Consider the following 23,828-nt stretch of genomic DNA (forward strand, 5'->3'; position numbering starts at 1 on the left):
AGCGGAAGAGAGGACACCAGAGCTGGAGCTGGTGGGGAGCCTTCACCCTCACCCTGAAGCCTCTCTTCCTCCTGTCACGAAACACGGTGTGTGGGAGTTCTGTGTGAGGACGCACGTGGTCTGTCACGAGACACAGTGTGTGAGAGTTCTGTGTGAGGAGGACACACGTGGTCTGTCACGAAACATGGTGTGTGGGAGTTCTGTGTGAGGACACACACGTGGTCTGTCACGAGACACAGTGTGGGAGAGTTCTGTGTGAGGACACACGTGGTCTGTCACGAGACACAGAGTGCGAGAGTTCTGTGTGAGGACACACGTGGTCTGTCACGAGACACAGTGTGGGAGAGTTCTGTGTGAGGAGGACACACGTGGTCTGTCACGAGACACAGTGTGTGAGAGTTCTGTGTGAGGAGGACACACGTGGTCTGTCATGAAACACGGTGTGTGGGAGTTCTGTGTGAGGACACACACGTGGTCTGTCACGAGACACAGTGTGGGAGAGTTCTGTGTGAGGACACACGTGGTCTGTCACGAAACACAGAGTGCGAGAGTTCTGTGTGAGGAGGACACACACGTGGTCTGTCACGAAACACGGTGTGTGAGAGTTCTGTGTGAGGACACACGTGGTCTGTCACGAGACACAGTGTGTGGGAGTTCTGTGTGAGGACACACGTGGTCTGTCACGAGACACAGAGTGCGAGAGTTCTGTGTGAGGACACACGTGGTCTGTCACGAGACACAGAGTGCGAGAGTTCTGTGTGAGGACACACATGGTCTGTCACGAGACACAGTGTGGGAGAGTTCTGTGTGAGGACACACGTGGTCTGTCACGAGACACAGAGTGCGAGAGTTCTGTGTGAGGACACACGTGGTCTGTCACGAGACACAGTGTGCGAGAGTTCTGTGTGAGGAGGACACACACGTGGTCTGTCACGAGACACAGTGTGGGAGAGTTCTGTGTGAGGAGGACACACACGTGGTCTGTCACGAGACACAGTGTGGGAGAGTTCTGTGTGAGGAGGACACACCCGTGGTCTGTCACGAGACACAGTGTGGAGAGTTCTGTGTGAGGACACACGTGGTCTGTCACGAGACACGGTGTGCGAGAGTTCTGTGTGAGGACACACGTGGTCTGTCATGAGACACAGAGTGGGAGAGTTCTGTGTGAAGATACACACATGCTTTTATAGCCAGGTGTATGTGTGTATATATATAATTTCTGTTGAGCTGCCAGAACCACTCCACACTGATTTTGAAATACACGGATGTCGTTTGCTCTTACATCACAACGAGATCCGGTCAGCTGACTGCTAAGTCCACCTTCCGTGCTCTCATTCCCACCTCACGCACACTTTGGCCCAGGGGTCACAGGCCCATTGCACCCAAAGGACAACTGAGTTCAGCAAGGTGAGGCCCCCAGGCCAACACCACACAGTGGAGAAACAGCACAGGGTCACCTCACAGCACCAAAGAGAACAGTGAGCTGGTGCCCTGTGCCAGGCGAGACCGGAAGATGAATGATCACCCTCTCGGGGACCCTAACAGCTGGAGAAGTTCCCATGCTGCAATGACGCAAAGCTTTCTAGAGTGCAGTGTGTCAATATTTTGAGATTTTTTTTCATTCAAGAGTATAAGGACACTGGGCCAGCCCTTCACAAAAGTAAACATAAAAGGTTTCAGTTGAGATAAGAAATTCCTTTACAAGAAGTCTTGAAAAAATTCCTGGCAAAACATCTATTTTTAAGTCACTAAAAAATTCTCCACCAAGTACAGATTATAATTATCATATTATCATGTGTGTGTGTGCACGCACACACACATACACATATAACACATGAATCCATAACACATACCATGGCCCTCAGCTCTGCCTGTGTTAGAAACACAGTGTGTGTGTGTGTGTATACATTTACACACATGAATACATAACACATACCATGGCGTTCAGCTCTGCCTGTGTTAGAAACATGATGTGTGTGTGTATGTGTGTGTGTGTGTGTATACATTTACACACATGAATACATAACACATACCATGGCGTTCAGCTCTGCCTGTGTTAGAAACATGATGTGTATGTGTGTGTGCATATATATATATATATATATATATATATATATACACATTTACACACAGGAATACATAACACATACCATGGCGCTCAGCTCTGCCTGTGTTAGAAACATGAGGGGAGCCTTTTAAGAAATACTGATGCTCCACACAAGAACCAAGACATTCTCGTCTTACAAAAATACAGGTTACATTTTATTTGTTTATTTGGTATTTGAGAAATGGGGAGGAGAGAACAGAGAGGGAGTGAGAGCAAGGTCACGGGACACACGTGGCAGAGGTCAGAGGTCAGTGTGTAGGAGCTGGGCTCTCTCCTTGCACCCTGAGGAACTCAGGGCGTCAGGCTGGGAGCAAGCGCCTTTACCTCCCGGGCCATCTCAGCCAGTCATGGTACCTGATTTGTGAGAGACCAGTGTGGGAACCCTTGCTTGCGCCTGTCAAGTTCCCGTAGGTAGTTTTCATTGCACAACATTTATGAGTTACCGGAGTCAGAACTTGGTCCAGAATATGGTGCAACCACAGCACACAGGATTGAAAGAAATCAAGATGTCTTCGTGGGTATGTTAGCTAGTGCTAACTCTAGCTGGCCTCGTGGCTCTCATTTCAAGGGGGTATGAAATGGGTGCATTTGGCCACGCTGGAGATTTGGAATGACGTCTCGTCACACACTCAACCGATTTGCCTTTCCTCTCGAGGTTGGTTGCCCCTGCCTTCACACCCTCCTCTGAGTATTCATTAGCGTCTTTGCCTTCGTATTCATTCTGACTCTTCCCCCAGTAGAGGTTCTCTGGAAAGTCCAGAGGAGGAAGCTTAGCAATTTCAAATGAGGAAATGTGATTTAATTTTACAGTTCAGTATACTCTGGGATCACGGTAACGCATTTCGATAAGGAAGTTACTGGCGTAAATGAACCTGCTACAGAAGGTCTCGAACACACCAAGCATTGTGATGTCTGAGGTGAAGAGAAACAGACGCCGGCTTCCCAAACAATCTCGTTCATTTCAATCCATTCTTTCCAAGGCAGAGTGATTCACATCACCAGAAGATGTTAGCCAAGTGTATGAATTTCAGTGCCATAAAACAAAAATTGAAATAATTCTATCTTCCCAGTGACAGTTCTTAGAGAGGGGAGTCATACAGTCTTATCCCCCCCACCCGAAAAAGTGAGCCTGCTCCCAACATGCACATAAAAGGTGGTGAAACAGGACTGTTCTTAGTCTGCACACAACCCACCTAGACCCTAGGCTCAGCATGACCGGGTTTTATAATCCCAAATCAGGAACACTGTGGTGTGCCATATGTCACACTCCGAATAAAAAGAGAAGGAGCAAGCCTTGGGTGATTGTCAGGAAACAATAAAAAGAGAACCGGGAGTCAGAAAAGGAGACCAGGGGCACAGGAAGGAACCGTGACCAGGAAGAACGGGGCAAGAGAAGACTAAACAGCAAACAACGTGACTAAGGCCACCCTCCCATCCCCAGGTCACTCCGCGGATGGCAAACAAGAGGGAATAAAGAAAAACTGGCTTTCAAGTCTGTTGCCTGACACGACCCAGGCAAAGAGTATAGAGTTAAAATCAATCTGGAGTGACAACGATTCAAGCCTAATCAAAGCAGGGAGAAGCCCAGGAAAGGTTAGCCAGGTTCTGTCAAGAATTACACAGAGGGTCCCAGACAACATTTCAACTCACTCTTCTCCACAGCGGTGCCGAAGCAGTCCGGAATATTTAGTCAAGGCACCAACTGGACCGGCAAACTCAGGGAACTCCCCAGAGAAAGGCTAAACCAAGCTGCATTCCTGTGAAACACCGTCTCCCAAGAAATGCTCAGCCCTGTGGGGTTGCCCCGTAGGAGGCAGAAGGAAGACAGTCCCACGAGGAAAAGCCCAGCTTCCAGGCAGACCAGGTCGCTTCCGACGACCATGAAGCCTGGGCCGGGAAGGCGTGGAGCTCAGAAACCCCCATTGCCAGAGTCATCTCCTGCTAAGTCAAACACAGTCCAGCTTTTATACCCTACCACGATGCCTGGAACTTGGAGAAGCTAGCTGGGGACAATCCCTGAAGGAACTGACCATGCTCATAGTACCAAGGGAAGGCTCTTCTTCAAAAGGCCAGTCCACGCCATGAAATACTGTACCTGGTGAAAAAATAAAGATTTCTCTGTAGCCAGTCAGCCTGAATAAATCCTACAATACCGAGAAGAGATTAAAGTAAAAAGAAAGCCTAGTGTGCTTCTCATTTACTTGATATTCAGATACAAACTGTCTTAAAGCTATCGATAACATGAAAATTGTTAAAATATAAATATTTGGATGGTCACCTCTGGGGACTGGGATGAAGACTCTCATGGGGGCGCAAGTACCCCAGCCGCCAATGGCCCTGCATTTATTCACTCTGTAGTTGGATCGTAGGCACATGGGCCTTTGTTTTTAAATCACTATTTAGAGGTGACATATGTTAAACTATTTTAGGTAACTAATTTGGTTTTTGTGAATATTTTCTCATTTTCGTTCAGGAGAGACCATACTCCCAAAGTTCAACACAGAACCACAATAATCAAACCTGGCTTCCTCCCCTTCAAGTCCTTGTTGACTGCATCTCTCTCCTACAGCCACCAAAGTTACCTGACTGGCATAGCCAAGCCCGCTGACTGTTTTGGCAAGAATATGTCATGTTTCATGAGGATCACTTAGTGTAACTAAAACGTTTTCAATATGTTGATGTAAAAATATTCACAGAGCCATTGAGATGCTCAGTTCCAAGCCCAGGCCTCACAAGGTGGAAGAGAACCCCCTTCTGAAAGTCATCTTAAAATGTCCACATGTACGCTGTGACATGCACACACACGTACCGGAGCACACACATGCACACACACAATAAACAACGAAGATGGATGTACCTGGAAGGATATTAAGACTTCAGATTTTAAAAGTTCAAGTATGCAGAAAGCAGACACATGGTCAATGGCCGTGTGACTCCTAGTGAAGTTTTCAAAGTTGGCGCTTCAAAAAATAATTTACATGTACATGTTTGGTAAAGGATACACTGTAAATAAAGTCTAATTTCAGATTTTCCCGCAAGGGCTGAGGTGTGCATGTGTGTGCGCATGCATGTGTGTGTGTGCATGCGTATATGTGTGTGTGAGAGTGTGTGCGTGCGTGCAGGCGTGTGCATGCGTGTGCGTGTGTGCATACGCGTGTATGTGTGTGTGTGCATACGTGTGTGTACATGTGTGTGCACGTGCATGTGTGTGAGAGTGTGTGCGTGCGTGCAGGTGTGTGCATAAGTGTGCATGTGTTGCGTGTGTGCATGTGTGTGCATGTGTGTGCATACGTGTGCATGTGTGTACGTGTGTGCATAGGTGTGCGTGTGTGCATACATGTGCATGCGTGTGCATGTGTGTGCATGTGTGCATGCGTGTGCATGCGTGTGCATGTGTGTGTGCATGCGCATGTATGCATGTGTGTGTGCATACGTGTGCATACGTGTGCGTGTGATTTCACACATGCTTATGTGCCTGTGGAGGACAGGAGTTGAGGGCCGGTATCCTCCTCAGTTGTTGAAGGTAGCTCTCAGGAGCTCAGCCAGCGTGGCTGGCCTGCAAGCCTCAGGATTCTGCTCTCTGTCTTAGCAGCCCTGCAAGCATCCATGTGCTCCCCAACTTTCTGCGGATGCTGGGGTTCAAGGTTGTGTCCCCATGCTCATGCTGCGAGCACCTCAACAGCTGAGCCGCCTCCCGGCCCCTAGGTTGGTTTGTTTGTTTCAAGCTATCACTCAGTGGTGATTATCAAAAGTAATAAGATGGTGGGAATCAAGGGACATGCTCAAAAACAAAAACAAAACAAGCAAAAACGGCAAAATACAATGCCTAGATTTTTACTGCAACATCAACACACAGGTTTATAATTCTTCACAGTGAGTGAGAGACGCAAGGAAGCCAAAAGTTAGCACACGCGCGCACACACACACACACACACACGACACTGAAACATAAGACTGTGACATTTTTCACCCAGCTTCTAATGTGCAATCTCCTGCCACTTAGCAAATCCAAGGAGGATCGATTTTGGGGGTGGGAAACAGACTTGGAGTTCCTTGAACTACTTCTAAGAGTTAGACCTTCAAAGACTTCAGTGAAGACAGAGAAGTGGAAACCACGCAGCCTTCGTAAAGCTATAAAGCTGTTGATGTATGACCAGCAATCAATATGCAAAGACGAGGGGATCACCCATGTTCCTCCGTGCATGGGAGTCGCGTAGACATGACTTCCACAGGAGTTCAGAGGGAAGAAACTGGGGATACGGGTAATTTGGTGCGCCCCCGCCCCAATCCACGACAACCTAGTGTCTAAGGAAAACCAAAGACAGAAAGAGGCGAGCAAGTACAGCTGTTATACACAAGGTGAGACCCAGAGGTGCCGTTAAGCCCCGAGGATGCTTCCTTATTGATGGCCTTTAAAAACGAAAGGGAAAATTTAGGAGATTACAGACCCTCCTCCTTCAGGCAGATCTATTCTAGGAATACACAAAAGTCACTTTCTGCCCCCTCCTTCCCCGCCAGAGGAGACTAAGCATCAGGGACTAATTTCAACTGACCGGGAGGCTAGGGTAGGAAGCCGAGCATCCCTGACTCACAGCGGTGAGGGGTTGGGTGGAACGGGTGCCTGGTGTGTGCTTGGTGGCTCTTGCGCAAGCTGCTGGGCCCTTAGAACCCTGCAGACACTGAGTTCGCTGCGGGCATCCTGAAAGGGCCCACTACCCTCTCACACCTGTAGGGACAGGTCCCCTAAGCCACCAGAGCTGTTCCAGGAATACAGACTCTGTTCCACAGATATGCAGCAAATGTCTTTTTTAAAAGAAGGGGTAAAGCCACTGAATTCCACTTCTTACAAGCAGCTTCGCTCTGGGAATGCTCAGCATCCTCACTGGGGACAAGCGAGGTGACTGTTAAGACACTTAAAAGGTCGTTTTCTTGACCACCACACCAGGTCAGCCTACACTTCGAGGTGAGCCCTGGGGACAGGCGAGGGCGCGCCATCCCTCCGCCTCCCGCCTACCCTTCCCGGTGACGACCCCGGGTACCACTCGTCTCGGCGGGGCATCCCCAGGAGTCCCCGTGGGGACGGCGTCCGCTCCCCATCCCCAAAGCCCCTGCTGGATGCCTGGCACCTGCCCGCCCGCCCCCTCCGAGACGCGCGCCCCGCACCTGCGCCGCCTCCTTCGGCCGCTGCCGCCGCCTGGGCCCGCAGACTCGGGAGCACGTCCGCCCGCACGTCGAAGTGGGTGATCAGCCGCAGAGCCATGGCTCAGCAGCGCCGGCCGGCTCATTCCGGGCCCGGCTCTCACCTCCCGGCCCTGCAGCCGCCTCTCCTTCCTCCCCCCTTCCCTGCAGCAGCTGCTTTCGGTTCTGGGCAGTCCAGCCCGGAGGATCCCAGCACCGCCCCTTCCAGGCCGCAGCCTGCACCGCCGCCGCCACCGTGGAGTGAGACTGGACGCGGGCACCAGGCCTCTCCCTTCCGTGGCTCTGGCGGGGGAGCTGTCGCCGGGCCCCGATGGGGAGGCTTAGCCCGCGGCTTCCTGGGTCACTGGAGGAGACTCAGGTTACCATGAAAGCGGTTGGCATCTTTGGCCTGTTTTCCTGAGCTGGCTGTGGTGTTTTAGCTGTAGGGTTTAGGCAATAAACAGCAGCAGCGAGCATGTAAACTACGTGGTTCTGTGGATGAGGGTTAGCTTGCCTTCTGGCTTCTCTTTGTCTCTGTGCCCTGGCTTGAGGAAGCTGGGTTGCCTAGGAATGGCCTCTGAAGAGATTTGTGAGCACTTTCGTTCTCCCAGGGTTCCTTCCCAACCCAATTTATTCCTCATAATCTAGCATCTGGGTCACTCTGCTAAGGAATGAACCGTTAGCAAACTTGGCCCTGTGGCATGTCATCCACCCTGTACATCAACGCCTGGTTATTAATGACCATTGCTAAAGCTAAAATGGCCTACAGTGTCTCATGGTCATGCTTGAGAGGCTGAGGCAGGAGAATAGCTTGGAGCCAGAGGGTGAGACTTGGTGTCAAAAACAAACATCTAACTAGCCTTGTATCTCAAGACAGAAGGCCAACTACTTACTCTCCTAGGAAGAACTGCCTATGCCGAGTCTTTACCCAACCCCGGAGTCCTTTCTACCTCGACCTTGAACTCCCGACTGATCTGGTGCCCAGAATCCTTCTGCCTAGAACAATTTCCAGGTCCTCCCAACCTTGCTCAACAGAGTGTCTTCCTCACACTGCAGTCCACAGTGACCTTCCTGACCCTAGAGTGGCATTGTTAACACATTCCGTTGCCCCTGAGGTAGACTTCTGAGATTAAAATTCAATTTTGAGTCTTGAGGTAGCTCTTCCACCCCACCAATGGCTGAACAGGGCACCTGGCAAAATGAATGGTTGTGTTAATAACGCTAAATTATTCTTCTTTTCAGTTGTGTCTCAAGGTTGGAATTTCACAACTATGGGTGCTAGAGATACCCTGTCTTAGACTGCAGGGCATTTTCTGGGTTGAAGCAGGACAAGGTTCATAAGTGTTTTCCACAAGCCTTGGAACCCAAGTCTTGCTGTGGTTTGAAAACTACTTGACAAGGGTAGAAGTCTCGATTTTCCTCTAGAGAATGTCTCCTCAGTGGGAGGTAGGGGGTAGAGACCTTTGTGCTCACAACTACTTACATATATCTGTAATTTCCATGAAGATTTAAGAGAAATTGAATGCTAACATTGGCTGTGAATCAAGGGGAAGCCACTGGAGACATGAGGAGCGGCTTTATGGTTTTATAACAAGTGGAGTCTGACAGCTTTGTTATACACACATGACCTCGCTTGTCCAAAATTTACTGTCTTCATGTTTGCAGTGTCTGTGTTTGTCAGGTCAGAAGGGCTGCTTGTATGTGGAAGATAGCTTATTTCACAGAAATGTTTGACTTAAATGCTCCTCCCCTCCACTATCCTGACCAAGAAAAAAAATTAAATTAAGATTTTCTTGCTTGTATAAAAAATGCCTGAAAATAACTAAGTTTAAGAAAAGTAAAGAGGCTGAGAAATAATCAAGACACAGAAAGATGTGGCCAAGCACCATAAAACCATGTGACCACCATGCCTGGATGCTCCTTAAGATGCTTCAGAAGCATCCCGGTGGTCCCTAGAATCCGAGGATGAGACAGGATAGGAAACACAAATGTTTTATAATTCAGATTGGTCATCGGTGTGACTGTGGCCCAATTGTTAAAAAGAGATCCAATGTCTTTCTGGCTCTACCACAGGAAATGCCTGTCTGGTGCAATAAATCTAACCAAAAATCCACCGATGAGGAGTTCATGGGCCCCAGGAAAAGGGCCTACTACTATTATTTTGCTAAGTGAACATAGTAGCGACCTGATTTCTAAATTCATGCCTCTGCCCATACTCTCTGGCCCCCATCAGAGTCTTTGATGGTGACTAATACAGAAACTCACAGCCCATCAAAGTGCGAAAAATAGTGTCTGTGGGGTGTGCAGCTATAAATGAGACGTCTATATCATGCCCTTTCTCCCCAAGGCTTGAGGACCGTTGAGGAAGAAGAGGTGGAAAGATCGTAGGCACCGGAGGTCAAGAGGACTGGACCAAAACAGTGCCCTCTGGATATGCAAGACTGCTGTGCTCATGGAAGCTCTGGCTGGCTGCACAGGACCTCTAAAAGATCAGCCAGCGTTGAGCATTCCCAGAAGTGAAGCTGGGGGAGCATGGACTCTTGGCAGTTGATGGCTTCTAGAGAAGACACAGTCAGTTTTCTCTATGGGTGTAGGCCCTGGTAGGTCTAAAAGAACATTTCTTAAATAAACGCATGTGTGTTCAGTTTTAAAAGCCTAAATAAGCTAAAAAAAGAAACTTCACATTTGGGGAATTATGTCTTTGGAAGGATGGTCAAGAATTTTCTTCTTGAAAGTCATAGGAGTCCTTTGAAAACATAGATTCTAAATAGTGCGTAACAAAGTTCCCCTGCACCGACTAGGAAATACCGAAGGTCTGTATCAAAGGCACAGCAGCCTTCACAGTGAGGTGACGTTGTATGGGCATTAAGAATGCTGCATTCTCAATGAAATTTACTTTTTTTTTTTGAGACATTTTCTCTGTGTGTCCTTATCTGTCCTGGAACTCACTGTTGACCAGACTGGCCTCGAACTCACAAAGATCCACCTGTCTCTGCCTCCCGAGTGCCGGGATTAAAGGCATGTTCCTCTATGCCCAGCTGCAATTTACTTTTTCTATAAATAGAAGATCTGTTCAAGCGATGAGAATTTACTGTGGTAGTCACTGCGACTTTCCAGAACCCATTTCCACCAGTCAGAAGGTAACAGTTCCTCTTGCCAGTGATTGAGATAGAGAATGGCACTCAGAGCTGAGTTACCAAGAAGTTAATAAAAACCAAGATTAACCATAAATCAAACACAGGTTTTATTTCTCACCCATCTGGGGGAGGGTGGTCCAAAGCTCAGAGGGCAGGTTCCTGCAGTTCCCCAGGGCCCGAGCTCCTTTTAGATCTAGCTCCACCAGACTTTGACCACACACTTGTCCTCACAGGTCAGGGTGATCGTGATGCTTCAACCACCATGCTTACATTCTGGAAATCAAAGGGAAGATGGAGGTTAAAAGGAAACCTCCCAAAAGTTCTGCAAATTTGTAAACCATTTTCACTTATATAATGTGGTTTTCAGTTTTGTGTTTTTATGGAGTTCTCTGTGTGTGGATGTATGTGTATGTATGTGTATGGAATTTCTCTGTGTGTGGATGTATGTGTCTCTGTGTTTTTTCTTTAGCTCCCCCCCATTTGTTTGTTTTGTCCTATTCTGGATTGTTTTGTTTTATCTTAATTAATTAATTAATTTCAGGTGCTTGCTTGTTGTCTAATGAGAGAGAGCAAGAGAGAGTGTGGGTTTGAGGGGATAGAGAGGTGGGTAGGATCTGGGAGGAGTTTGGGAAGAGGAAACCATTATCGGAATATACCGTGTGAAAAAAAATCTAAAAACAAAAGAGGTATTCACATTTCATCATTCCCTTTTAAGTGGATGATCTAATTATTATTGAAAATAATCATTTTCTAATCTTCTTACTGGGTCGTACACAAGATTTCATCCTCCTTTTTCCCTTTCTACCGTTTATTCCCTCCCCCTTCTGGGTCTGAATGAGTCTCTCCTAAACCTACCAGGTCTGTGCAGGTGGATTGAGAGCAGGTGTGGCCAATATTCGGATGCCAGAGTTCAAACAGGATGAAGAGAGAATCTAGGCCAGGGTATTGTTGGGAGCAGTGAAGCCCCAGATCCTGAATTTCTTGTAAACAACTTGTTTTCCCCTGATCTGAGTGCCTACAGCTGCTCTGAGCACGAGACCCTCAGGAGTTCCTCATGGCAGGGGAGTGGTTTCTGGTGGGTTTGGCTGGGGCGTGGCTATCTCTATATAAGTTGCTCCTGAACACAATAAAGGGGGCATTCTTGGGGCATTCTGGCAACAAGGATGACCTGTGTCTCTGTACCTGTGTCTTTGTATGTTTCAATCTCCAGCCCCTTGCCCGGTTCACAAACTGTTGTTGGCGCATAGAGCGCTGACGGGTGCCGTGCGCTGCAGGGTATGTTGCCCTGCATGAGATGTCATGTCAGAGGCTTCTGAAGAGGGTAAGGAGGGTGAGAGAGAGAGGAGTCCAGGCTGGGAAATGAGATTTCAAGCCACTTAGGGAGAACATCTTAGAGAAGATGTAGCAGCTAACCTGGAAGACTGACTATCTTCCTGGGAGTGGATTTGTTGAGTACGTACACTAGGAATGACAGGAAGAGACCAAAGCACAAAAAATAAATCAATAAATTAATCAATAAATAAATAATAAAAGAAGGGGGGGCTGGAGAGATGGCTCAGTAGTTAAGAGCATTACCTGCTCTTCCAAAGGTCCTGAGTTCAATTCCCAGCAACCACACGGTGGCTCACAACCATCTGTCATGAGGTCTGGTGCCCTCTTCTGGCTTGTAGGCATACATGTAGACAGAATACTTAGAATACTGTACCCATAATAAATAAATAAATCTTTAAAAAAGAGAGAGAGAGACCAAAGCACGATAAAACAGAAAATCAACAGTCAAACCAACCAGAACACCGAACAGTTTGATGTGGAAAAGGATACCTAGCTTCCAAGACATTTTTTTTCTTTTTTTTTTTTTTTTTTTTTTGAATTTTCGAGACAGGGTTTCTCCGTAGCTTTTTGGTTCCTGTCCTGGAACTAGCTCTTGTAGTCCAGGCTGGCCTCGAACTCACAGAGATCCGCCTGCCTCTGCCTCCTGAGTGCTGGGATTAAAGGCGTGCACCACCACCGCTCGGCTTTCCAAGACATTTCTTTTTTTTTAATATTTATTTATTTATTTAGCATACAATGTACTGCTGGCAAGGAAGACACCAGGTCTCATTATAGATGGTTGTGAGCCACCATGTGGCTGCTGGGAATTGAACTCGGGACCTCTGGAAGAGCAGCCAGTGCTCTTACTCTCTGAGCCATCTCTCCAGCCCCTCCAAGACATTTCTTAAGTAGAATATACCATTGCATCAAGTGAATGCTATCAGCGCAGAACAGAGGATTGGTACAGGATAGTATCAGCTCAAGAAACAATAGCCTTAATGTCATCATAAGGACACATCACGCAAACCCAAATGAAGACATACCACCACATCTCCAGAAGTAGGAAGGTTGTGGACATCAAGAAAAGACTAACAGGCTGTCCCAAACAAGGGGACACTAAAAAGCCGTGACAAACATTCCATGCTGCCTTCCCCTGGGTCCTTATCCTGTCAAATCCATTACTAGCCCAACTAAATAAATCCGAGACTTTAGACCCTACTGATATATCAGAGTCAATTTCCTGATTTTGATGTGGACGCAATAGCTAAGAAAATGTTCTTGTCTGTAAATAAATGCATACATGCTAAGGTATGTGGGGGGAAGTGGACACCAGTCACCAATTAATCTCATCATTCAGAGTGAAATATTTTCTGTAACTCTGATTATTTCAGAATGAAGACATTTTTAAAGCAAAAATTTTATCAGTGTAATTGTTGTTTCAGAAGGCTTGAAAGCGGAGTTTTTCCTCATGAGAGGTTATCCCCTTCAGTTGATGGTCCGTGTTCTTCTGCAGACTTTCAGCAGTGATGTGCGTGGTTTAAAACGAAACGCTGGATAGACACAAGGGTTTGAAACTGTATTGCATTTCCCCACTGCAAACTGCAACAGAAAGCTGCATACTCATTAACCTTGCTGGGTGAAGGTCATTCTCCAAAACTGGCTAAAAATATCACGTAGTGAAAAAACAGAAAGAAGCATAATGGAAATTTTTACCTTTTTTTTTTAAACTACCTTTTCTCCTGAACAGGAAACTTCCATTAAACTAGCCTCAGGGGGGAAAAAAATCTTAACACTAAACTTATCTTTTCCAAAACTATCAATCATATGACTTTATTTTCCAAGGAAGCTGATGACAGAGATGTATGCCAATTACAGAGAGATTTTCATTCGGAGGTATATGTTGACTTCATAAGAATCCTTGTGTGTGCCTTAAACAGCACTTAGACACATAACAGACACCTGAGTGTGTGAGGCAGATTTTCAATGCCCCACTGCCATGTGCTCCGTACACAGATTTTTTTTTTCAAATTTCTGATCACGCAAGAGAAATATCTAAAGTAATTCATTAAATTCTTGGCAGCTAAGTCCCAGCCCCGTTTTCCCCTGAAAGCTGCTTTTGCTGGAGCCGAGGTCTCCCAGTGGGTGCCTCCACAGAGGGGCTATTGTGGACGCTGCCTCTCTCTGCAGGAACCCAGCTAGCTACCCAGGGTCTGGAACAGAAAACTGAGTAAGTAAAACGCCCATCTCCAGAGAAACGTGTGCCCTTTTGAATGCTTTAGGAAAAGACATTCGATTGGAATTAAATTGTCCGACGCGATGCCCAGCTCAGGGGAATCTGGCGTCCTTGCTGCAGACTGTCCCCTGGGGGAGGACGGTAATGACTGCCTGAATCACACCGTCTCTACTCTAGGAAAGACTCGACAGTAGAAATCTGTGGTGACGATCGTAAAGGAAAGACATATCTCTCTGCGAAGAACATCACTCCTGAGTGCTTTCACCTGAGCGTGGTTCGGAGTTTGTGCCCAGCGGCTGCGTGTCCTTCCGCCTGACTTTGCTAGTTAGGGCCGGGACGTGTTTCCTGACTCCACTTCCCCACACAGCCTCTCCCACCCCAGTTTCCGCCCCGTGCCTCTCTCTTTGGTGTCTTTGTTCTCAGCACAGAATAGTCCCTGCAAGCCTTGGTCGAAGTTCTGTGGGTACACAGTGACTCACTGGCTAAAGATCGCCCTTCCTCAAACGGCTTCCCTTAAAGCTCCAGCTGCGCCTTATTTTTTTCTCGTGAGTCACTGTGTACAAGAATGTGATCTGGCCTGGGTAACCGTGTCATAGAAAATTCTTTTGAAGGGGATTTTGATGTTACAAGAAACCAAACCTTTGGAGCCTTCTCTGTGAGCTTCCTAATACAAGAGGGTGCAGCAGTTAGGCACCAAAATGCCCCCCTCGGCTCATCTCAAAACCTCTATCTTCTAACAATCATGTGTGAAGAGATTTGCAAGTGATCATTAAAGGTGTCTATTACAATCTCACTAATGTTCCCAGTTATGTTTGATACTATATATGTGTACATATATATATATATGTGTGTGTATACATATATATAGAGAGAGTATATATAGAGAGAATATACATATATAGTGTGTATATAATTATAAATATTAATATTTAAAGCCTCTTCATGCCCAAAACTCTATACCATTGCAAACTTTGAGCCTTTTCACCTCCTCTGTCATACAATATTTCTTTAAAACCCTATTTTGTGGAGTTTGGGAGATTGCTCAGTTGGTAAAATTCTTTCTGCGCAAGCATAAAAACCTCAGTGCAGAGGACCCAGCAACCATTTTTAAAAAAAACACAGATGTGACCTTGTTAGATCTCAAGCGGGGGTGGGGGTAGGGGATGGCCTAGGTGCCTATTTAACATCAAAGCAGACACTGGCCACCTGGTTCTCCCTGTGTGCCTGTCTCTACCAGTTATAGGGGCTTCCTGGCTGGCATACCCATCCCCTGCCCCAAATTTCTCCAGCCTGGGACTGGGCTACCCTTCCCTATATAATCCAACAATTTTGCTATGTTGGTTCTTTTTTGTCCCTTTTGATTTACCCTTTGTCCTCCTGGCCTCTTGGTTTGGCTCACCCCTCTCCTTCCCCTCTCCCCATCTCCTCACATGGCCCAGTCAAGTCTGGCTGTATCCACTCTGGCCTCGCCCAGATGATCCTGCGCTCTTCCTTGTGTCTAAGGTAGACGTCTCCTCCACCATTCCTAGGAGCAGTCATGCCCTTCAAGTCTGTAACTCCAGTGGTGGAGGTGCAGGGACCAGGAGGCCTCTGGAGAGCACTGGTCAGTCTAGCCAACTGGGGAGCTCCAGGCTTTGTGGGAGATGCTATCTCAAAAAAACAAATTGGAGAGGGACTGAGAAAGACACCTGACTTTGACATCTAAACCCACATGTATAACTATAGACTCACACACAAGCACACCTACACGTGTGCATGAACATACACACACACACGCACACACACACACATACACAAGGTAATCTATCTCAATCATTTCTGTCTGCTGTAAGGGAGACCAGGGTGATAAATTAGTAGTGACAAGAAAAAAAAATTAGTCTTTTGCAAGGAATTAGAGCATCATCACCAGACTCAGGATGATGGCTCAGGATGACGGCCACCATCACCAGACTCAGGACCACGGCCATCATCACCAGACTCAGGACCACGGCCATCATCACCAGACTCAGGACCATGGCCACCATCACCAGACTCAGGACCACGGCCACCATCACCAGACTCAGGACCACGGCCACCATCACCACACTTCGGACGACGACAGCCACCATCAACCAGTCTCAGGACAGTGACAACCAAAGTCTCCATGTCACTCCTCCTGCCCCATCTCTGGCTTCTCAAAAGTCCTTCTCCTCTGCATCCACGCTTAGAAGCAACTGAAACATTCTGTGACCAGTGTTGTCTGATAGCATCAAAGCCATGTCACTTAAGAGAAAGCCTGATGCTGACACAGGCTGACCAGATACTCAGCTGCGTCTCAGGAAAGTAATAAATGCCAGGCACTGAATGCTGGCAGGGAGGGGAGCCAGAAATATCCTGAGAACTAAGGCCTGAATCTTGTCAGGAACCTGCCTCTGCCAGTTCTGTGGTACTGGAAATGTCACCTAAGTTTTCTAGACTTGGTTTTGTGTTTGTAAAATAAGAGGTAGACATGATGCTGCACACCTGTAATCCCAGCATTTGAGATTACGGTAGAAGCAGGAAGAGCAGATGTTCAAGGGCATCCTCAACTACACAGTGAGTTCGAAGCCATCCTAGGATACAGGAGACTCTGTGTCAAAAAAAAATTAATTAATTAATAATAAGACTGCAGTAAACATTCTTTCTGTGAGTCGTTATGTACTGGGTCAAAGCACTCCAGGACAGCATCCCAGGTCAGCATCCCAGGTCAGCGTCCCAGATCAGTGTCCCAAGTCAACATCCCAGGTCAGTATCCCAGGTCAACATCCCAGGTAAGCGTCCCAGGTAAGCATCTCAGGTCAACATCCCAGGTCAGTATTCTAGGTAAGCGTCCCAGGTAAGCATCCCAGGTCAACATCCCAGGTAAGCGTCCCAGGTAAGCATCCCAGGTAAACAAAAGCCTCTTAATCTCTTCCACTCACAGACCTCTTTCCAGTTTTCATCTCATCTCATAAACACACCGATATTAGAATAAAGCCCAGGTGCCTCAGGTGGTTGCCTCCACTCTTCCCTGGTTCTCCTCCCTTAGTTTCCGTACCCATCTCAAGGCCTGGATGAGAACTAAAGACTACCCTATGTTGTTGTTCTCTTTGATATTGAAAAGAGACGCCACAAAGCTTCCCAAGGGAAGGTGTGTTTCCCCTGGGAAATACTGATCCTAAGTATGATTCAGCCCCCAATGTGACTGCTAAGCCTGTGTGACCACCGTGCTCTGTGGTCACACAGCTGTAAACCTGGGGGAGCTGGTTGCATCGCTGGGCACTAGGCACCACAGACCAAAGGGATGGGCCTCCTCTGTGGAGCCAGGCCACTGACGGCAGAAACTGGTATACATCACTGTCATATCCTGAAGTCATATCAAGTGAAAGACAGGTTCTGTTTTCAGAAATTGGTATGTGTCTGAGGAAGGAGGAGCTGAGCGTGGGATAGCAAAAGCCATGAGTAGTCAAAGCACAGCTCAGTCCTGGGGTCGGAGTTGCGCCGGCGTCTAGTACATTGCCTGCGCTTCCGGCTCTCCATCTCACAGTGGGAGCTCTGAAGGCAATGAGGGAAAGTGTCTTAGGAGCAGTAGGAGAGAAGAGGATCCCAAAAGTGAGAGATCAAGTCCTTCCCAGGCCCTCTGGGCCCTGTTCCCTCCTCTTGGGCCTGTTCCCAGGCTGTGTCACTGGGTGAAGCCACAGAGAGAAGCTTTGTTTCCATAGCTCACAGTAATCACAAGTTGGAATGCCTCCCATTGGAGCATTTGATGTGGAATGAACTGAGTCGGAGGGAAGAATCATAATTGTCCCTAAATACTAGGTCCTAAGCTGGGCCAGAAAGATGAGCACCCTCTCATGAGTCTGGGGATAAGATCTGGGCCCCGCCCGCTGTCCTTCAAACTTCTAGACTGTCCAGTTCCTCACCTCAGGGTTCTAATTCCAAGAAGCCCCTTCTGTAGGCATGGAGAAACTGTTAAAGGACTGGGTGCTGGGCTCAAGCCCCAGAGCTTCAGATCTGCCTTTCTCCTGAGTCCCCAAGTGGTGCTGATGCTGGTCTAGGGAAGACACCTCACACGTGTGTGGCTCTGCTGAGCACTGAGTATTATCTCACTCTGGATTTCTGGCTCACACACATTCCCTGTGCTTTTTCTTACCGTTCCCCACGCCGCTGATGCTATTTCCGCAATTTCCGAGAAGTAGATGCTGCTTTCCTTCTGGAAAAATAATGAAAGCTTAATAATAGTTAAAAAAGATACTTTGGAGGAAGCTGGTGCCCGCCGTATGTCTCTAACAGCCCCGCTGTTTACATAACTGACAATCACACCGTAGGGATTGGATAACTGGACTTCATTTTCTCCTAACTCTTTTAGGAAATGTTTTATTAGCATATATTAATCATACCCAATGATTGATTTAATCGTGAGTGTATTCGTTACTTTTCTGTGCTGATAAACACCATGGCCAGAGGCAACTTGGGGATCAAAGGGTTCATTTAGCTTAAGCGCCTGGATCACAGTCGTCACCAGAAGAAGTCAGGCAGGCGCAGAGGCAGGGATTGTAGAGGAAGAATGTTCACTGGTTCACTCTTCTTGGCGTGCTTTACTTGTTTCCTTAGGCAATCCAAGACCATCTGCCCAGGGTGGGGACCTCCCACAGAGGGCTGGGCCCTCCCACATCAATCGTTCATCCAGAAAACCTCCCCAGAGAAAGGGCTATCGGGTAAGCTGATCGAGGCAGTTTCTCACTTTGGTCCCGTCTTCCCAGATGATGGCAGCTTGTGTCAACTTGACAAAACTAAACAGCACAGTGACATTTTTCAAACTTTCCCTCCTCCCTGTCACCCACGTGTGTCCCCCTCAGAACCACGGGTCCCTTCTCTCCCAATCAGCACCTTCCTCTGTTTTCAGACCCAGTTATTTTCCTCAGGGTCGCTACCTGATCTGCGTTAAGCATCCAGTTACAAAGCCTGCAGGTCACCTAAGAGGAAAGCCTCCATGGAAGAGCTGCGCAGACCAGACTTGCATGTTGTGGGCCTGTCTTCAGGGGGTTATCTTGATGGTTAATTGAAAAAGGCCCAGCTTACTGTGGGTGGCCAAGTAGATAGATAGTCCTGGGTTGTTTAAGAAAGACACCTAAGCGTGAGCCTGTGCATGAGCCAAAGAATGAGACAAACATTTGTGAACTGAAGAAATCCATCCTGGATTCAGTGATCCATTATGGCCGCGAATCAGAGAAATACGAACATGTGCATGTTGACCTTAGGGCTGCGGCTCACTGTACATTCCTTCCTTGGCTCACCCCTTTCCACCTGAAGCCTCAACACAGATGAGTCTAAAGGGCATGGGCCCGTTTTAGAACTCCATTGCCGACTGGGTATCCAATTCCCAAACTCTCCTCTTAGACATTGGCACTGGGTTCCAAATCACAGAGCACAAAGAGACTTAATGAAACTGAAGAGAGCAATAACGAACTAATACGTTTTCACTAATATAGTGAAGAATTTGCCAAGAGCTGCAGGACTGTTCTAACAGTGATGTTTCCTTGTAATTAGACTTCTCCGTGCTCTGAGGACTTCACAGGCTCTCGAAATGGATTTCTGCAACGTTCCTCTGAGGCCAATAAGGAGCAGGTCTAATTATGTCCTCTTCACACATGGACAGGCAAACACAAGGAAATCCAACAAAAAGGCCCGAACGGCTCCAGAGCAATGCCCCGCTCATTCCCCCGCTCATACCCGCCTGTTTTCTTTCATTTGTGCAGAGGGAACTCGGAAGGCATTGTTCTCTCATTTTTTGCTAAAGTGAGAAATAAAATCCCACCGGGTCATCTGAAGCGATGAAATGATAAGGCTGATAAATCTCGGCAGTAGCGGTCTATGCCTGTGAGACCAAATTTGATTTCTAAGGATAACACGATCAGGGCTCTCCAAGGCTGAGCCGGGTCGGCTTGGCTCAGCCCGTGCCACCCTGTCTGATAAAGCGGCAGACAGAATGGGTGATCAGAAACCAATAGACTTGCGTGACTGCGGACCTCCGAACGCGCGCCCCGTGTGGGAGGTCTGTGCAACTGCGGGTGTTTCCAGATTATAACAGGTTTAGGAGATGTGCTGTGGCTGGCCAGAGCCATATTACTAATGCTACAGGACAAAGCTCCAGACCCCAGGAAGGAGAGAAACACACCCTAAAGCCTGTGCTATTAACCTTCTTTGCTACTGTGCCTTGTTTTCTAGAAGAGATTCATACCACAAAAAAAAAAAAAAAAAAAAAACTAGGCCCTTTATACATCCTTAATTTTAACAATCTCGAGGCCGGGTAAATGACAGTGGGCGGAGTGTTTGCTAATAAGTGCAGGGACCAGAGGTCAGGTCCTCGGCACCCAGGGAAATGTGGGGTGGGCGTAGCGGCCAACTATAATCTCGGGGTGCGAGATGCGCTCACAGGATCCCAGGAGCAAGCCAGCTAGCAGGACTAGCTGAAAGAGTAAGTTCTCTGAGCTCAGTGAGGGTTTGCCGGGAGAGAGACAGAGATGCCTGACTTTGGCCTTGGGTTCACACATACCCTTCCCTGCCACATGCACGTACATACACACACATGCACACACATATGTACACATAAACACATGCACACCCAATGCAACCACACACACATGTACACACCTGCACTCAGGAGCGCGCGCACACACACACATACACATACACATACACACCCAATGTAACCACACACACATATACACACCTACACTCAGGACCACACACATATACACATCCAATGCAACCACACACACACATGTACACCCTGCACTCAGGAGCACACGCATACATACACATACACACTTAATGCAATTACACACACGTACACATGAGTGCACACACACAGGAACGCACACATGCATACCACACACACACATACAAACACACATTTTAAAATATGTTTAATACCCTCACCTTCAAGCCATGGACACGAAAGCAGAATTGTAATCAGGCTTGGCCATCTTTGGCCCTTCGGCTTCTGTAAAGCCCAGCATGACCCCCATGAAGGCCCATAATAGTCCATCTCTTCTTCTTGCCTTTCACCTACAGTGGCTCCCGACAGGCTGCTCTTCCCACACACCTCCCACGTCAGAGGGCTGGAGGCTGCAAGAAATAACAGTTAGCTAGAAGTCTCTAGCTATGAGGGTTCAGGATGTCCCTTTTCTGGGTGTATTGTTCTTTGTCAAGTACAGTACATTTTGAAATGTGGAATTCAGTTCAAAGATGAGACAGAAATGAATGAAACTCTCAAAAAAGGCGGAAATGATGGGGGATGGAACTTCTGTTCTACAGGGTGTGAATTCAAAACCCAAAGATCAAAGGAGGGTTTAAAGTTCTCACGAGTGTGCTCTTCCTCCTGACGATGGTAACAACTGCATGACAACTAAAGACCATGGAAAGACACAGCAGGTAGCTAAGGGCTCAGCCGCCAAGAACACTAGCTGCTCCTGCAGATGACTTGGTCTTGATTCCTAGCACCTACACAGTAGCTCACGGCGGTCTGTAACTCCAGGTCCAGGGCACCCTATGCATTCTTCTGGCCCCCACAGACACCAGATATGCACATAGGGTACAGGCATAACTGTAGGCAAAGCTGCCATTCACATAAGTATATATGCTATATTGAATATGTTTTTAAAAAATAATAAAGAAATGGGTATGTTCTCCTTTATAAATGGATAATAACCCTTCTGTTCAAATTCAGCTTGCAATCTAAGTTACATGGTGATGAGCTCCTCTGATAATGCCTTGGGTTCTTTTAAGGTCTTTGGTTATGGTTGTTCTTGTTGTTTTGTTCAAAACCATTTGACACCATCCACATTAATGGCCTGTCCATCAACAGTCTCCATTTTTCATAAGGTCATGAGTTCTTGGTTCATCATATCAGTAGGTTCTAGAATCTGCAAATTCAACCAGCTTTATATGTAAAATATTTTTAAATTGCATCTGTGCCAAACACATAAGGACATCTACATAGAGAGTTTGAGGGAAGCCAGGGACACATAGTAAGACAGCGACTCAAAAACAAATAAATAAACCTCCCCAAAACAAAACAAAACCAGTGTGATGATCCTGTCTGTAGTTCTAGCACTTGGGAGACAGAAACAGGTGGACCTCCTCTGGAGCTCAAGGTCAGCCAGGACTTTAATGATAGAGTGAGACCCTATGATTTAAAAAAAAAAAGTCAAAAGACACCAACCAACATGGACTGACACTGTCAGAATCCCCTAAAGCACCAGGTCTATGGCATTTGTGTCATATTGAGCATCATGAGTCAATCATGGCCAAATGTGTACAGACTTCATGAGAGGAACGTCATCAGAGCTGATGTCTGAAGGTCCTAAGAAATGACTATCCATGGGGTCAAGGGTGAGGACAAGGCCAAACTTCTCTTACCCAAAAATACCTTGGCTCTCCCTTAGTTTTTTATGTCAATATGTCTTCATCTTCACTGTGCTCACTAGAAACTTTTTCCTTAAACTCCTGAGGTCAAATGAACCAAGTAAAGAAATAAATCGGAGAAACAACACCCTTCACAAGACCCTCAAATAATATAAAACATCTTGAGATAATTCTAACCAAGCAACTGAAAGGCTCATATGATAAAAACTTTGAGTCTTTGAAGAAAGAGATTAGAGAAGGTATCAGAAGATATGGAAAGATCTCCCATGCTCATGGATCTGCAGGAATAGCATAGTAAAAATGGCCATCCTACCAAAAGCAATCAACAGGTTAAATGCAATCCCCATCAAAATCCCAACACAATTCTTTACAGACCTTGAAAGGACAAGTTTCAACTTCATCTGGAAAAGCAAAACCCCCCGGATAGCTAAAATAATCCTGAACAATGAAAGAACTGCCAGAGGTATCAGCATCCCTGACTTCAAGCTCTACTGCAGACCTATAGTAACAAAAACAGCAGGGTATTGTCATGAAACAGAGGGGTTGATCAATATAATATAATCTATGACCTATGCATAAATCCACACTCCTCTGGACACCTGAGTTTTTATGAAGAAGACAGAAATACACACCGGGGAAAAGAAAGCATCATCAACAATGGTCAACCTGGATGTTGGCATGTAGAAAAAGGCAAATGCATCTTTATTTTTCACCATGTACAAAACTCAAGTCTAAGTGGACCAAAGACCTCAACATAAAACCAGACGTACTGATGCCCACATTCCCAAGAGTTGGATGGTTCTTAGTCATTCAATGGGTTATGGATATCTGTCATTGTTTAGGGGGATTGGTTACAAGTTGTTATTGGTAATGGAGGTTAGATTCAGGGTTCTTGTTTTGAATAGGAAAAGGGGGATACAGATATGATAGGATAAAAGGGAAGATTATTTAATCTACTCTGAAAAGAAAAAAGAGAGGATATAAATATGGTAAGATAAAAAGGTAGCTTATTGAATCTACTTTTAAAACAGCAACTACTAGTTTGAAATATTTTACATTAGATTGGATTTTGTATATTGTATACAAATTTTGTATATTGATACAAATTTGAGATTAATTTTGTTAGAACATACTCTATATACATTGCTACACTTGTTCAAGATATTGTACTCAGACAGCTCATCTAACAAGGTAATGCAAATTTCTAGTTCTTGAATGTTATTATTACCAACTGTTTAGGATAATAAGGAAATGCAGGCTAGTAATTAGTCACCTGTTATAATTGAACTTGTAGCCATATTAAGTATGTTTACAAGGTCAAACAGATATATTTTAAGTAGATAAGTCGTCTTCAAATATTTCAGAGATCTACAGAGTATGGCATTTAAGATGTTTTAATAACGTAGGATTTTTCTTTATAACAATGAGACAGGTC

The 23,828-nt window shown here is 46.5% G+C and overlaps 1 protein-coding gene and 1 long non-coding RNA gene across 3 annotated transcripts in view; both read right to left on the minus strand.

Moving 5' to 3' along the window:
* The window catches only part of LOC121458895 (gamma-secretase-activating protein-like), an 88,399-nt gene extending 80,645 nt beyond the window's left edge, over nt 1–7,754 (minus strand). For both annotated transcript variants that reach the window (XM_041668261.1, XM_041668262.1), the window contains exon 1: nt 7,271–7,754. In XM_041668261.1, the coding sequence (XP_041524195.1) occupies nt 7,271–7,367 (97 nt within the window). In that variant the 5' untranslated portion in view covers nt 7,368–7,754. The remainder of the gene's footprint in view (nt 1–7,270) is intronic.
* Nucleotides 7,755–10,624: 2,870 nt separating this feature from the next.
* Nucleotides 10,625–21,079, minus strand: LOC121458739. Its single transcript, XR_005975877.1, has 3 exons — nt 20,906–21,079; nt 18,117–18,176; nt 10,625–10,695 (listed from the first exon to the last, which is right to left on the minus strand). It is a non-coding gene; the product is annotated as an uncharacterized LOC121458739 (long non-coding RNA).
* Between the last annotated feature and the right edge of the window lie 2,749 nt (nt 21,080–23,828).

This window comes from Microtus oregoni, unplaced genomic scaffold (genome assembly GCF_018167655.1).
Source record: "Microtus oregoni isolate MIOR12 unplaced genomic scaffold, Mior012 000018F_ref0000195, whole genome shotgun sequence".
In the NCBI taxonomy this organism is placed as follows: Eukaryota; Metazoa; Chordata; class Mammalia; order Rodentia; family Cricetidae; genus Microtus; species Microtus oregoni.